General features: G+C 46.3%; 1 protein-coding gene across 3 annotated transcripts; it reads left to right on the forward strand.

Moving 5' to 3' along the window:
- The first annotated feature begins 974 nt into the window (after positions 1–974).
- Positions 975–16175, forward strand: MYCBPAP (MYCBP associated protein). 3 transcript variants are annotated; one of them, XM_042841078.2, is made up of 19 exons: positions 975–1262; positions 3853–3980; positions 4623–4782; positions 4959–5065; positions 6472–6655; positions 7054–7169; positions 7863–8013; positions 8401–8516; positions 8699–8814; positions 9777–9888; positions 10235–10424; positions 10974–11161; positions 11768–11914; positions 12126–12440; positions 13168–13289; positions 14086–14201; positions 14952–15085; positions 15309–15491; positions 16023–16175. In XM_042841078.2, exons 1-19 carry the CDS (start codon positions 1124–1126, stop codon positions 16122–16124), a joined length of 2826 nt encoding a protein of 941 aa, XP_042697012.2. In that variant the 5' UTR covers positions 975–1123; the 3' UTR covers positions 16125–16175. The 3 variants fall into 3 exon arrangements, 2 of the variants coding, with proteins under 2 accessions (XP_042697012.2, XP_008162162.2); XM_008163940.4 differs by having other exon boundaries at positions 994–1262; positions 9780–9888; XR_010591881.1 differs by lacking the exon at positions 16023–16175 and having other exon boundaries at positions 993–1262; positions 12126–12601; positions 15309–15335.
- Positions 16176–16681: the final 506 nt, after the last annotated feature.

The raw sequence follows: 16681 nt of genomic DNA on the forward strand, positions 1-16681 counted from the left end.
GAGAGGGAATGCTATTGACCTGAAGAGTGGCGGCTGCATCACGTTGCTGCTATAAGAAAGGACGTGGGTAACCCTGGTAAGAAAGTGTCTGCAGAGAAGGCCTCCACATAGAGCTTGCCAAGCGGGGACATAGCATTCTGTGCTGGGAGTTCCTGTGACCAGACACTGCCTTCCTGTTTGAAGGGCAACTAAGGCGAGAGGAGAGGGAAGTTCCTTTTGAAATGGGAGCGAGCAAAATGCTTTTGGAGCGCACACACGTGGATGGACTGCCAAGACCGGAACATTCCTTTGTGCCCCAGAAGAAACCTTGAATGGACTGTCTAGGGGCTGGGAAGCTACTGCAGAGTCAAAGGGGATGCAAAGATTGACAGGCACCAGGGTTGTGGGCCCGATCTCCCCAGTGACTGGGGCTGGTTTAGACCTGTCTCCGTTTTGTGCTGCTTTTCCATCACGCTAATAACCCCCTGTGAGGGGAGGTTCAGCCTGGTGTAGGGCGGGGAAGCCGCCTTGCTGAGAGGCATTTGCCCTGGAGGGAAGGTATCACAACGCTGCACAAAGGCCCAGTGGGCTGGAGGTGCCAGCGGGAGGATCAGGAGAGCAGCCCCAGAGGAGGCGTGGATGGGCAAGCCCCCGAGCCCAGCAAGAGGGCAGGGGAGGAGGAAGATGCAGGCACCGCTGGTGGCTGCTGAAGGACATAGGGGCAAAGCACGGGCATTACCCCTCACAGTGCCACGCTGCCTCTTTAATTGCCCCAGTCCTCGGAGCAACGTCCCCTTTTCCCCCAGCATCCTCATTGCCCTTGTGACCTATGGGCAACACAGGGCTTGGCCAGCTGCAAGCACGTCTGAGACTGAGACTGCGCATGCGCAGGGCGAACCTGCTTTCCAAGGCATGCGCGCGCTCCCACCAGAATGGATCGCGCATGCGCACAAACGCAGCCCAGCGTGCGGTGACGATTCCAGGGAGCCGTCACTCCCCTGCGCTTCCCCGGATCATAGAGGACGGGAGGCGGAGCTTGTCTCCCGAGGAGTGTGCGCAGGCGCTATGGCTGTGGTGGAGGGGGCGGTGCTGGAGGTTGCCAGGGGGACCGGCCCAAGCCTGTTGCCTGCTCGGGCCGTCAGGGATGCAGACGCCGGCAGCGGCGCCGCCTCAGAGCTTGAAGAAGGAGCCTCGGGGCGGCCGCAGGGTCCCCTCGCTCATCGCCGTGTCCGAGACCATGAACAAGTCGAGCAAGAAGGACGCCCGGACCAAAACCCCCCAGGGTAGGGGCGGGGCGCTGGGACCGGCAGCACCGCCCCCCCCGGCACTGCTGCAGGGACCCCCCCTCCGGGCACAGTGTGGGGGCCCGTGGAGTCCCCCCAAGCACAGAGACCCCCCCCTCCGGGCACAGTGTGGGGGCCCGGGGAGTCCCCCCAAGCACAGAGACCCCCCCTCCGGGCACAGTGTGGAGGTCTGGGGACTCCCCCCAAGCACAGAGACCCCCCTCCGGGCACAGTGTGGGGGCCCGGGGAGTCCCCCCAAGCACAGAGACCCCCCCTCCGGGCACAGTGTGGGGGCCCGGGGACTCCCCCAAACACAGAGACACCCCCCCTCCGGGCACAGTGTGGGGGCCCGGGGACTCCCCCAAACACAGAGACCCCCCCCTCCGGGCACAGTGTGGGGGCCCGGGGACTCCCCCAAACACAGAGACCCCCTCCTCCGGGCACAGTGTGGGGGTCTGTGGACTCCCCCAGGCACAGAGATTCCCCCCCCTCTGGGCACAGTGGAGGGCCCGGGGACATCCCCCAGGCACAGAGACACAGTCCAGGCACCTCTGCAGGGACCCCACCCGCCTAGGCACAGTGACGGGGGAAGGCCCTGACAGGGCACAGCACTGGCACCAGCTCCAGAGCTCTGCTGTGCTGTCATACAGCTAAGAGGCATTGGTATCACTGCCAGGCAGTCACTGAGGCACAGCTCTGGCACCACCTCGGGGTCCCTAACACATTGGGAGGTTGCACATCCTGGCATCGCCCAGGTAGTGTAGCCAGAGATCCACTGGGACGATCTGGGAGCCCTGGCAATGTTCCCATTGCCCGCTGTCACCACCGCCAGCCATGCATGAAATGGTGATAGAGTGTCTGAGTGGACCTTGCATTGCCTTGACAATCCTGCCTTGGACCTGATGGGCCAAAGGGCTGGGAGTATCCAAGTGAAACTGACCTTGCTTTAACAGCACTGTGAGGGCCACACGCTGAACAGGGATAGTCAGTGGTTCTGATACTGTTACCAGCTACCTACTGTGCGTTAACTTTAGAAGAGAAAATCTCATCTCCGCCTGCCCTTATCTAGACTTTTACCAGGTGGTGTTTTTTTAGAGGGAGGCAGGACCCAGCAGGTTAAGTTTTCCAAAAGCTGCACCTATGTTGGAGAGGTAGCAGCAGCTCCAGTATATCTAACTGGGTGCGTGGTAAGACGTGCTTTAATATTTTCAGCAGGTGACAGAAAAGGAACATATATGCCTCCAATGAGATTGCAGAAATAACTGGGCAGGTCTGGATGGCTTGGCTAGCCCTACCCTCAGTATACATGCAAGTGATTTATCACAGACGCACATTATATCCATATCTAATCCACTTACCCAGATAAATATTGGAGTCCTAGGGAGAATGATTTCCAAATACCAATTATAGTCAGTGAGAAGACTGCTAAATCTGCTTCTGAGAAGTGCAGTGATCTCATAGGTTTTCAAAATACGTATTACATAAAATTAGAAGGAGGTTTCACCCTGATATTCTTTTTAACGCTTGAAAGGGATTGAAATATAACACTGCATATTCCTAATTATGTTAACATACCTGTCTCAAAAATAAAAAAAAAATGGACTGACTCTTACTACTGATTTTCTTTCTGGTTGGAGAAACTTTTGTTGCTTTGAGTGAAAGGTGGGGAAAGCCTTTTAAAGCTAGGATTATTTCTTATTGAATAGTGGTAACACTGAGGGGCCCCAACCAGGGTCTATTGTTTTAGGTGCTGTCAAGCACCTAACAAAAAGATAGTGCTTACCCTGAAAAATTTACAATCTAAGACCAAAAGGAGAGACAAGGAAGATATAACATCATAACATCACAAGGTAATGAGGAGAATGCCACAACTCAGGACATAAGCAGATCAAATTATCAAAGCCGTGATGATCAATATGCATTTATGAGCAGCAAAAATGTCTCCCTGAATTTACAAATCTGATATTTTTGCACACATGATAGAGTTTTTGTTTAAGGACTATCATGCAGTTGAGTGTGTAACTGTGTTAAAGTTCTCTATTTCCATTTACATTTGAAATAGGAAACTTTTGTAAAAGTTCTTTGTTTCCATTCTGGGTTGTTGCCTGCTGGAAATGTACTACTTGAAAATGTATAGCATTGTGTCTAGACCAGGGTGAAGGGAATGGGGCAGATGAAACCCACTGTCCATGTTCAAATCATGTGGATACCATGATGTGCTGAGCACGGACGATACCTTGTTCTAGTTTTCCATACACCTTGAAGACTAGTACTGCCTTTAAGGCTTTCTCAGTTGTCCAAAAGAAAGAAGAGGTTTCCCTGGGAGCAGGAGCGCCGCCAACTTTTCTGCTGTCCTAGGCGGCAGAAGGTCCCGCCCCGAAATGCCACCCCTGACAGAGACGGCAGAAGGTCTCGCCCCCGAAATACCGCCCCCGACAGAGGTGGCGGAAGGTCCCGCCCCCGAAATACCGCCGCGGTCGCCGCCCCCCAAATTGTAGCGCTCTAGGCGACTGCCTAGGTCGCCTAATGAGTTGCGCCGGTCCTGCCTGGGAGAGGAAGACAAAGTGTTTTTACTTCACTTGTGTTTCAGATAAGAAGAGAGTGAAGACATTTGAGCAACCCTCCCCGCCAATTCAAGAGGAGCCCGAGCCTGTCAGCTCTGTTCTGCAAGGAGATGAAATCCAGGCTCTGGCAATCAAAGTGGAAGATCTAGAGAAGGTGGGTATAAAATCTTGCGTCCCTTGTCACAGGGAGTAGCTGCCTTGACTGAAACTTTCCGTTTATCCTGAATGGGGGTTTCGGTGGGTCTCATCAAAACAAACTATAGGAGCTTTGCTCTTGTTCCACTTGTCGCTGTCCTACTTCTGATGGCCTGTCAAATCATCAGAATTTTTAGCTAGTCTTTGTAAAAAAGCTGCTGAAAGTGGAAGATTAATTTTATACTAAGATCTTAAATGTCAGGATGAACCATCTGGTGCGTTCAGAATCACACTTCCAACTTTTTTGTTTCTTTTAAGATTTCTATGGTTTTGAAAAAAATATAGCACCTTTATAAAACCCAAACTAAACTACTTAAGAGGTAGCACCCGCCACTAAGCTGTGGTGCAGAAAATTCTTGGGGGAGGCCATTCAGAGATCATTCCCCTGCCCCATCACAGCAGCAGAGTCAAAGTAGTCAGGATGTTACTTAATCTGATAACTGTAGCTCCATACACCACACCTTCCTGAGGAGGACCAGAAGTGTGGAGACAGACCTTGGTGAGTTCTTTACTTCCAGGCCCTCCCCAGCAAGATCAGAAGGGTGGAGATGAAGCAGTGCTGTACCTAACCTCATTGGGACTTTGTATTCTGTTTCTGTAGCTCCATACTCCACGCCTTCCCCAAGAAGGGGAGAAAATTCCTATTACCAGGAAGTTCCTCATTCGAAGACACAAACCCCAAGAGGCTGGGAAGAAGGCACAGCTCCTGGTAGCATATCCTGCTGATACTGATGCATCCAAGAGACCACTGAGTTATTCTGGTAGGGTTAAACTTCAGCTCTTACCTGTTACTCTTGGTTTTGCTAGAACTACCTGTGGCTAGACCTTTCAGAGTCCAGAAATGAACCTGAAATTCTTGTAGTCTGTTACTGTTTCTGTCCTCTGTGTTTGATGAGGGGTGCTCTGTGATCTCATAGTCTGTCTTGCTTTATTGCAGGGCCAGAAGGACCATTTGTTGATAACTGTGAACAGATTCTCCCCCACAGTATCTTAGGAAGTCTCCAGGAATTTAAGAGAGAAGCCTTAGCTAGAGGAAATGCTGAGGTTGGTTTATAAAGTTGTGAAATGGCTGCCATCAAATGCTGTCCTAGAAGTAGAGTGTGAGTAGAGTTGGATGAATTTTTTGCAAGAATAGTTTATTCACTGAAAAACGGACTTCCAGTTGAGCCAAAGCTATTTGCAAACTTGTCATTTTCAACCCCAAATTTCTTTCTGGCTAGATTCACAAGGGGATTTGTGTGGCATTCACAAAACTGAGGAGGAGGTGGTAATGGTGCCCCCCTTATGCCCAATAGTCCACTGGTTGGGGCACTCAGTATGGATGTGGAAGACTCAGGTTCAAATTCCTCCTTTGGTGCAGAAACTTGAACTCAGGTGTCTGCCCTCCCAGGTGAGTGCTCTAACCACCAAGCTATTGGGTATTCTGGGGAAGCCTAAGTCTTTTCTGTTGAAGCTTCCTACTTTTCATGAAATATTGAAATATTCATTGGGTCTCAAAGAGAGAGAAGTAAGATTCTGTAGCCTAGTGGTTAGGGCACTCACCTAGGAGTGGGAACTCCTTGGTTCAGGTCCCTAGTCCAGAGGAGGGATTGGAATCTGGGTTTCCTGCATCCCAGGTGAGTACTGCCATGGGGTTATTGGGGGAACCACCAGCATGGAAACTGGGGGGAAAATAGTTTTGGGTCAGTCCAAAATGTGTTTTTTTTTGTTTGGCTAGTGAACCGAAAAATCTAATTCACACAGTTCTAGTGATGAGTGCAGTAGGTTTAATTGAAAATGCTTCCGAAAATTCTCTGGCCTGAGACATGGTTTGCTCATATGGGAGGAAATTGCTTGCAGAGTAGCTGCAATGCCAGGCCTATTAAGTCGTGTCTGGAGAAGAGTCCCATAGTAAGAGAAATTGGACAGTTCCAGGTTCCAGTTCCATCAGCAGTTTTGCTGAGAGCACCATTACTGAGTAGTACAAGCAGAAGCGAGGTGATGAGACAGTGCCTTTCCTTATGTCTGACTACTCAATGTAGTATAGTCTTAAACAGTCTGCGAGTGATGCTGTGAATGCCAGAAACTCTGTTGATCCAGAAGTGGTTGCATAGAGACAGTGCCAATCCAGAACGTTCTTTTCTTTACCCCTTTGCCCCATTTGTTTTTGTGGTGCCTATGCATGGATGGATAGGCTAATCTAACATTTTAATTTAATAATAATAGCCCACCTTAATTGATTAGTCTTGTTAGAGTTGGTATGGCAACACCCATTTTTTCATGTTCTCTGTGTATATATATCTTCCTACTGTATTTTTCACTCCATGCATCTGATGAAGTGGGTTTTAGCCCACGAAAGCTTATGCCCAAATAAATTTGTTAGTCTCTAAGGTGCCACAAATACTCCTCGTTCTTTTTGCTGATACAGACTAACACGGCTACCACTCTGAAACATTTTAATTTCTGTTCAGTTAGCTCAGCTGATTGCAGACTCACATCCGGATGGTACAGTGGCAGCTTTAGAGAAGTACACAGAGAAACAAGGGGAAGGGAAGAGGAGAAAGTCTCTCTGGGCCCCACCATCACAGCACAGGGCCCTCCAGAACTGGCATCATAATGCGGCACTCAGGAAGAAGCAGCAGAGAGTTCTGAGTAGTAAGTAAAGCTGGGACAACTTAATTGTGTGGAACACCATGTAAGACTGTGTGAACCAAACACCATCACAGTAAGTTATTACTGCCTCAGGCAAACCAAGGCCTGGCTGATTTGGGAAATTGTATTGCTGTGCAATTATCCACACATTTTCAGGGCTCCCCAGACTCCAGTTGTGCTTGGTCAGGTGGTTCAGCACATTCAGGCTGTGAGGATGGCCTTGGTGGCTTGTACGGCTGTGGCTGGAAGTAGCAGTGAGGCAGATTTTTTTGGGTGGGGGTGGGGGAAGGAGACTGGAAGAGAGTTACCGTGCTGGAGAGGGAGGTAGCTGGAAGGAGTGAGGCTGATTTTCTGGAGATTCTGGTTGGTAAAAGAGGTGATTCTGTTTTGCTTGGTTTTAGAGTTTCTTCGGAAACCAGAAAATGAACTGCTGATGAATCTCTCAGAGGATTACAGACGAGTCCAGGAAGAACGGTATCTTATCGACCGGAGCCTCCCTGCTCTGCACTATGGGAAGGTGAGAGCCCCACTTCTTCAGAGTCCTGATTATTCTGGTCTTGTGGAAGGGGGTCATTTGGGCTAGGATGTTAGTGTCATGAATAATACTGTTGGGACTGGCATTGGGGAGCCATCTTTAGGCATCTACCACATCCACTGCAGGTCCAAAATGAATTACGGAGCTTTCAGTTATTTCAAAGAGAAACATCATTTGATTTAAAAATGGTGGTGATATAACAAGTATTGGTTAGATCTAACTGATGCTGCTCTTGTGGGCTCCTTGTTAAAGAGCTTTAGTGCATGGGGCACTGCCATGCAGTGAGCCTCCTACTAAGGACCAGCACAGGCTAGGGAGATGGCATGGTCGTGTGCCAGAAATTACTATTACCAGACAACAAAGATCTAATGGCATCAGGGCTAGATGGCAGAGGTTCCCATTTGGAAGGTGCTCTGAAGGGAAATGTTCCTTGGCTAAAACAAGGGAGTCATTTGCTGTGTATTTACAGCACTAAAAAAGGATTCACATCAATGGGAATATATTGTGTTAATATCATTTGATCTTTCATTCAGTCAGAGTGTCCATTTGGATTGAGGACAGGTCATAATTGGTTAAATCTTCTTATAAACAATGTGTGATGCCTTCTGCTTAGTTCCTGTGAGACAGAGAGACAGGTTATCATTGCATGGTGGTGACCTTCTTTTTCCTCCCTAGGGTTACCATGTAGGAAGTGAGTTCTGGAGCCAGCCTGAGTGCATCGGAGATGAACTCACTGGTCTGATGATGACATTGACCCAGAGGGAGCGAGGCTACCCAGAGCCTATCAGTCATGTAGGGAAACCTCAGAGTGTCAGGATGGAGATGGGTGAGGAAATGGGTGGAGGCACAACATTAATGGGGAGGCGTGTGGAACAGCAAAGATTAACTATCCAGTAGTTTTAAATTGCTGTGAGGAGGCTCGTATTGCTAGGATCCCTTCTGGCAGTGGAAGGGCATTGATGTGAAGCAGCTTACACTGTCGGGCATCTAGTCATCACATGGAGGGACCTGCCAAGTTGAAGGCTGCACTGCTGTAGCCCTAGGTGACACTGCCAGGGCACTCCTAAGATTAAGTTCACACTGATGGAACTGTGTTTCTCAGAGATACAGATGGGGATATTTGGACTGTTGCAAGATCAACTGTCAGGGAGAAAGTGAAACCAATAGGTGTGTGGTGTGTAAACACTGAACTCACATGTGATTAATTCCACAGGTTCCAGATCCGCAAAGGAGTCCCCTTTCCGTCTCACCTGGGATAAGAGTCTCTTCCTGACGTATCGACGACAGGAGCTAAAATCCGTCCTAGAGGAGCTGGATTTTAATCACCCTGTAAGACCAGTGGACTCTCTCCTAAGCACAAGGCACTGTTTTTTAAGGCAGCATACTGTGCTTCTCTCCTTCCTTATCAAAGGATATACTATAGCCTATCTTGACTATGTCTGACTTCTGTGTAAGGAGAAAAACTAACAGATGTCCTTTTTCTTTTTTTATGTCTATTACCTTTTGTCAAGGACCTAGATGGCCTGGAAGTGATTGGTAAAGGGCAACCTTTCACTTCTGTCTCAGCACAGTATTTCCCGCTGTGCAAGGAAAATAAGGAAGGCACCACTGAAGAGAGAGTGAGCCTGTAAGTTATGCTTGATGATAGTGATAAGGAATTGTGGATACTGACCAACAGTCCATGAGGATTTCTCACTTGTCCTTATCCAGAATGGGCCAGGTTCTCCACAGAGGATAGGGAAGTGGCCTTAAGAAAGCCAGAAATAGCTAGTAGAGAACTCCCCCTGTGCAGGGGGAATTCTCCATTGGTGGAAACCTGATGGAGGTAGCTCCACTGCCTCCAATACCAACTGCCCTCCTCATCCCTACATAAGGGGCCATGTTGAGAGTGCTCCAGGGTGCAGCATAGGTGGAAAAAGGTGGAGGTATGGTGGAGTGAAGCACTGCTATGGTCAGTTCTCCATTGGCAAAGTTAGAGGTGCTCCTGTGTGACTCTGAACTAGCACTGGGCCCTCATGGCTGAGGATCAAGGAGCTGAAACCAACTTCTTGTGGCCCACCCCCTTTCCACTCACTGTGCCCTAGGTTAGGCAGGGTGGAGAATCTGCCCCTAGTTATTCCAGACTGTGCATCTCCTTCAGGTGTGTTCAGTCTTCCATCTTCCTCAGATATCTTTTTCTGCCCACGGTGGGCATTACCTTTGGTCCATTCTTTGGTGGGTACTGCCTCTTCATTTAGTAATCTGTCCCCAGCCTTCCTTAGACAGATGTCTTTGTCCATTTCATCAAGCATGAGTTCCATCCTGCCCATTCTTGGTGGTGACAATATCAGTCTATGTTTGGAGTTCCTTCAAGTTTGGACCCTCGAAGCTGCAGTCCAATGGCACTGTCTGTAATCAGAGGACTCTGTGATTTGATGAGTTTTCAGTCTGTTGGCTTCAGTTGAACCCTAAAGATGAAATGGTTAATCAGAAATGAATCCTCTGTTTCTTGGTTAATGCGTGTGTTCTAAACAACCACTCTGTTCCTCAGTGCTTGATAATAACTTGCTTGAACAGTCCCAAGACAATATTGGCCATTGCTTTGTTCAGCAGTGATCCCTTAGAAGATTATCCAGATGTGGTTCCAGAACCAGTATTGGGTCCATCTTTGCAGTTTTGTGGACAGCCAGCTCGTTGGATCAACAGCACCACTTCTCATAGGGTAAAATTGCAATTGTTTTGAAATATGATAAAGCTAAGTTTTTTTTCTTTCCCAAGTCATAGCTATATATTGAGTGTAACCAGCAGGGTTATTCTGGACATCATAGAGTGGTTGCTAAACTTGTACTTGTTTTGGAGGGATCTAGAAACAGAGACAGGGAGTTTTGTTTGTGTTTCTGTTCAGCCTCAGTCCACCTCCTGAGGGTGGCAACTTGGTGGGTGCCTTGTAGCACTTTCTGTCAAGCTGGATCTAATAGTTTAAACAGCCAGCTGTAGTATCACTTCATTTGGTCATGGGAAGGCAAATCCTGTGGTTACCTTTTTCTTTCTTTCTTTCTCCCCCACAGGATGAAATTGGCATTGCTGCCCGGGTCACCTTTGAAGTTTTGGCGGGTGAGAAAGCTGAATCCTGCCTGACAGTAAGCAATGATGGCACAGCTGCCATATGGTATGATTGGCGGAGGCAAGCCCAGTCGGTTACCTTTGAAGAAACTAAGGAGAAAGGGATGCAGTATTTTTACTTTAACACCAGACCAGGTGAGAATTGGATCTCTTAAAGATTACCGTATAGGCTTAATACCCATGCCAAAGCAAACATGTGAGGTGGACATGTTCAGGGGGTTACCTGAGTCAGGCCACTGCTAAAGCAAACACATGTGGTGATTCTCCTTAAGAAGCTACTTGGGGTTCCCAGAGCAGACTAATGCCAGAGGAGATGTATGAGAAAGATCCCTTTCAAGGGTGGTTGGAGGAAAGAGGATGAGTCCTAGCCAGAATTTGTATGGGTAGAATATCTAAAACCACCTGATTTTCTATTGAAAAATTGGGGCAGAATGTGTACTGAGAGTGTTGAGATCAAGGTAAAATTAGGGATTGGAAGGGTGAAGAGAAAAAAATCCATTCAGCCATCTGATGGATGGGAGTAAACCTGGAAGATGGATGGCGATATTAGCTGTGATATCTGGCTGAAAAACAGACATTGACACCAGAAAATAAGCAGATTTGTGAAGTATTTGGAAGAGGATTCAACGGGACAAGAGAACTCTTGTACTCAGGTAACTGATGTGCTCTCTCTGTAATTCTTAGGTGTCATTCTGCCTGGAGAAACTAGAAACTTTTCCTTCTTTTTCAAGTCGGGGAAGGCAGGAATCTTCAGTGAGTCCTGGGAGTTTGGTACTCACCCCATGTTATTAGGAGGGGCTGTCCTGCAGGTATCCCTGTGGGGTATTGCTGTGTATGAGGATAAGTTGGCTGGCCTCAGAGATGAATTGGAGGTAACCAAGTGGTTAGCTGTGTGACTATAAGCTTCAGACTCAATGTGTAAATATAGAATATAGTATGATGTGGGTGCTGCAATGTTCTTATTGCCATAAAATTGGGACTAAGGGTAAGATTATCAGTTACTTATATAGCACTCAAAGGTGTTTTGTTTTTTGTTTGTCTTTTCTAGTTTTAGTTAATTAGGTAATTATACAGGTTTTCCAAATGAAGTGGCATCAGCACTCCACATCACCTCAATCTATTTTCATTCCTCTTGTATAAAATCGAATGATGTCTGTCCTAAAATAGTTACTTTGTCCCTTTAAAAAAAAATCCTTCTACCCTTTTTCCTTTAAGTTTTAGTTACTGGTATGTCTGGAGTTTTAATGACCTACTAAGTAAAGTCAAATTAAATAATAATTTTAAAATTATACCAACATCTGTAAAATATAGATGTTTGTGTGATCATTTTAATGACCACCGTATTGGATGTAAATACATCTGTGGATTTATGTGTCCATGCGACTGAGCATATATGTTAATGTATGCCTATAGTAGTGTGTGTGTGTGTATATGTGGATCAAGGAATCAAATCTCTTTTGGTTACTGTGGTGCCCCAGAGTGAGCTGGCTGCACGAGAAGTTGCTGTCATAGTGAAGGAGAATCTGAAGGAGCTGCTTGATCGAATTCGGACACCGGAGCGAGTCCCATCTCCGGTGGATGCTTACATCACAGAGGAAGAGTTATTCCACAGAAAGAATCCAGAGGTACAGCTTGCCACTTGATATTCTACACTGAACTGAGCATAAGTACTTGGGAATTATGATGCCGTGGCCTATGTGGTGCATCCCAGGGTTTCTAAGCAGGAAGATAGAATAGTCTAGCTTGTCGGTTTAATTGCTAGATGGTGTTCTAGATAGTTGCAAAGTAAGACTTGTCTCACCTCTCTATTTATCTTTTCCTTTTCTGTTATCACAGTTGCACTATCAGCACCAAGTGGTGAAGGAGCTCCATGAATTGTGGAGGCAACACATGAATTTTCCCTCAACTTCAGAGGAAGAGGAGATTTCACGCCAGAAGAGCGTAGTGCAGTCAGTCTCCGGCCAGAAGAGCACTGTACAGGAAATTTGGTGCCGGAAGAGTGCTATGGACATTGCATTTCAGAAGAGCATTCCCGGGGAGATTCCACGCCAGAAGAGTATTGTGGAAGCGATCCTAAGCCAGATGATTAATGTGGAGGAGGAGGAAGTGAGCCAGCCAGAGTGGAACCTTTCCTTTGAGGATTTTAAACAGGTTCTACCCCTCTGTCCTTGTTCAAATTGTGATGGGTTGGCAAGGAATGGAGATGTAACCATTTTGAGATTTGCTTGCTTGGGAATAGTCTGGTATGTTCCAGCTCCCAAACGAATGAAGTTGTGTGTGTATCAGAAGCTTGAATAAATCACTGCAATGAGGTGAGTCACTGAGTGTGTCAGCGAAAGCCTAGCAGGGAATGAATCATCCTTCAGCCCTGCTGACCATGTCCTGGGTGCTCTTGTGAAGAGATTCCTGAGGGAGACTTTGCGGCTCCTGTGTAATGAAGGAAAAAGAATTGGGTAACTGTGTTTAGTAGTATTTAGCTGTTGGAAAGCTAAAGCTTTTAGTATGGCGGAGAAACGCTTGTTCATCCCAGAATTTAGAATGTGAGGGGTGGGATCATGGTCCAGCCCCCTCTGTTTTCCTTACAGATCCTTGTGCTTGAAAAGTTCTCTTTATCCATCAGAGGATTTGGGGGCCTAGTGCTCACAACAGGGTGCAGACAAGATATTTTCCAATTCTCTCCCTCACTGCAATGTTAGTTTGGACTTAAGAGTCCAGACTGGCCTAGCTTATCAGTGCAAGTTTTGCTGCAGCGCACTGTTGGAAACCTGTCTGTTGCTTGTATAGCTTTATTCCCCATTCCCTGCCGTTTTGGATCCCCAGGGTCCTCATTCTAGCTCTGAAGCTGAGGAGTTGCTCACTAGGGTTTCTATCCCATCAGGCTTTGCAGTTAATCCCTGAGGAGGAAAAACGAGAAGCAGCCCTGACCCAGCTCAATAAGGCAGCATTGGCACTTTGTGTGGAACAGAGGCCAACTCAGTCAGACCTCCTGTACCAAACATGGTATGTTACCATTGCAGAGAAAAGCCCTTTCCTGCAAATACCTTTGCTTAGTAGCACTGGCAAACTCCAGCAGAGAGCGGGCAAGTGTGTCCAGCAATATGAGTTCTATCAGTCCTCTATATGCAAGGTTTTCTACAGCTTAGGGATAGCAGCTGTCCAAGTCGTAGATCCCATTTTACTCTGGAGATAAGTCAGAATATTGATCTCTTGCTGCTTTGGAGAATACTTGAGATCTTTTCATTCTCCGAGATTGTTATCTGGCAGAATATTCTGTGTTACCTTTATGAGGGCCTCACCTGGCAGGCAGTTTTCTCTAACATTGTACTTGAAAAGGTTGTTGTATCCCATATTCTGTCATTTACTCTTACTTTAGGGCTGTAAACACACTGAAAGTTTCTGTTCACCTGTAAATCAGAAGGACACAGGAACTCCAAGATGCAGATGGGAGTCTGATCCACATTGACTCATGTTGAAGAGGAAGAAACCTTATTTTACAATATTTATGGATCCAGCTGACCTCTGTTTCCCAAACTATTGAGAGCCATGGGGGTATAACTTCATAAAATAAGTTCTCCTGAAGCCATCTATGCACAATTGTCAGACTTTGGATGTTAGCACATTGAGTTAGTTGGAAGCAGCAATAGCTCTTACTGGTTAAGGTGTTTTTGTTCATGGGCACAGGGTAGAACGAGATGCTGGGAGAAGCAAAAACCCTGCCTTGTCCTGGCAATGTGCATAAGAATCCTCTCCTGGACAACTTCTGGCCATGGCAAATACTGACGGTTTTGTTTCTCAGTTTCCAGCTGTGGCGTGAAGCAGTTGATGGTCTGGTGAGCCGCTCCCTAATGCTGAGATCCCTGCTCGGCATGCCTGAGAAGGACACTTCCGTAGAAATTGTTCCAGAAGAAATAGGTAAATTTAGAGTCGGAGCACACCAGCCATTTAAGCAGGTTTTCCTGGGCCTTTTAAGTGGATTTCAGTTCCATTTAATTTCAGGTAATTTACTGAGCTTCAACTGAAATGATGGCTTGAGCACTTCCCCCACTGAGCCCTTTGTGAGGCAATGTATCAGAAAAAGTAGTCCAGAGTATAGTACTCACCCTGATTTGTAGTGTGGTTTCTTAAAGGAACAGAAACCTGTTGGCTTAGCATTAGTATTTGTATTTCTATTAGGATTTAGGCCTTTTTCTCACCCATACTAATAAAAACATTACCATTATTGTTCCTTTACATGCTAGCCCTACTGCATATTTATTGCTTTTTATGTCCGTCCTTAAATAAGACTATACCTGAGAAGTCAGTGTATTGTACGAATGCTAATTTGCAGTATGCTTCCATAAACATCAGATAGATAGGGAGGGAGGGATAGCTCAGTGGTTTGAGCATTGGCCTGCTAAACCCAGGCTTGTGACTTCAGTCCTTGAGGGGGCCACTTAGGGATCTGGGGCAAAATTGGTCCTGCTAGTGAAGGCAGGGGGCTGGACTTGATGACCTTTCAGGGTCCCTTTCAGCTGTAGGAGATAGGTATATCTCCATATATTATAGAAAGAGGAAAATACATTGTAACATAATGTATTTATAATGCACAGAGGCATTGGAGTTGCAGCTCTGTACTGGATCTTGAAAGAATGCTCTGGGATCACTGGAATTTTTTGTTTGCAGTGGATCTGAAGCAGATTGTAAAAGGGGGAAAGGAGGACCGGAAAGCCTTGCAGAAAGAAGAGAAGAAGACAGCTGGGGGGAAGGAAAAAGAGGACAAAAAAGGAGCAACAAAGTCAACAGGAAAAGATAGAGAGGTATGTGGTGGAAATCTAGAAGATGGAAAGTGATTAACTGGTTTCTGAGAGAGTATGTGACAGATAACAAGGGTGTGTATATTGGGCTTGTAAACCTCCATCTTCCTGTGGAAGAGTTTATTTCCTCTCTTTTGAATGAATTGCTGTCTCTGATGTGCAGCGTGCTCTGCAATTTGAAGGATGCTATGGTCCTACCTTCGTCTGTCTTTCTGTGTACGATCAGGAACGTTCAAACAGCAGGAAGACAAAAGGGAAAGATGAGAAAAGAGTAAGAACTCCAAGTTTCACACGGGAGGTGAAAGAATTGACACCGCTGGAAGGCATAGATTCAGACCAAGTAGAATCTCGCCAGGAACAAGTAGATCCCATTGTACTTGAGAAATACCGTGAAAAACTTTATGTTGAAGTAAGTCTGGTCTTATCTTCCCATGTTTCTCGTTCTCCTGTGTTTTGTGTCACCTTTTCTCAGTTGCTTTTGTTCTGTGCTGTCTCCTCTTCTTTGCCTTTAAGCTTAGCATGAAGCTAGGTGCACAGCTGAGCATTTTATCAGATTAAGAAAACCTAATGAACAAATTGTCAGCAAATGTTAGCATGGGCTGCTGTGTCAACAGATCCCCAAGCTGGAATGATTCCATCATGTTTTCAGCTGCATGCCCCAGTTCTGACCTGGAATTTCTTCAGCATGCTTACAGATTCTTGAGGGATCATCATACTTAATTCTATGTCAGATAATGTTAAACATACTTTCCTTTAGTTCAGACAGCTCTTGTTAGGGATAAAAATATGTAAAATCCAGATATTTCTTTGAGCATTACAAGCACCTTGTTGGGGGCGGGGGTGTATATAAGCAAGATGCTTTTGCTTAAATCAATCCATTTCACCAACATTTGTTATCGTGTTTTCATTAAAAGGGGCTTTGTATTGTTTTCTGTTCTAGGTCTATGGCCTTCTGGAGTCAATGGTGGACAATATGGTTTTTCTATTTGAAGAGCTAAAGAGGGATGCCCAAGAGCGGGAGCGTGAAGCATTTTCTGTCTAAAAATACATTGTTGCTGTTCTTTTTAAAGAAATAAATATTCATGTTTCTACAGATCCAGTGTAGTCTCCTTTTCTGTATGAATCTGGCAAAAGTGGCGAAAAAAAACCTGACCAGGATGGCCCTCTTCTCACATTTTGCTATTGGAGATCCATCCTGGGGGACATTCCTAGGTCATCTGTTATTTCGCCAAAAAATATTGAATAGGGAGAGTTGAGTGCATGGGGGTGTCACAGACTCAGAAATGGTTGAGACTAAAAGAAGCTGGAGAAATTCTGCCTATGGAAGAGAGCTGAAAAGTTCCAATAGCTCAAGGCACATTGCCAGTCTTTGTTTCTCAGTCTCCTATCTCTGAAGCCAATGAGGAGAGAGAGAGAGAGAGAGTGCACCAAGTGTTCCTGAACCCAACCATCATGACACCAACACAGAGAAATATCATTAGAAAGCCATCTTTTTTTAAATTTCATCTGTCTCCTTGTGTCAGATTTCTACCTGGTGGAGCTGAATTGAAGTTGGTAGAGTTAAAAGGGATGAATTTGCTCCCTTCTGTTTATTTTTCG

Source organism: Chrysemys picta, chromosome 12, assembly GCF_011386835.1.
Source record: "Chrysemys picta bellii isolate R12L10 chromosome 12, ASM1138683v2, whole genome shotgun sequence".
Lineage (NCBI taxonomy): Eukaryota > Metazoa > Chordata > Testudines > Emydidae > Chrysemys > Chrysemys picta.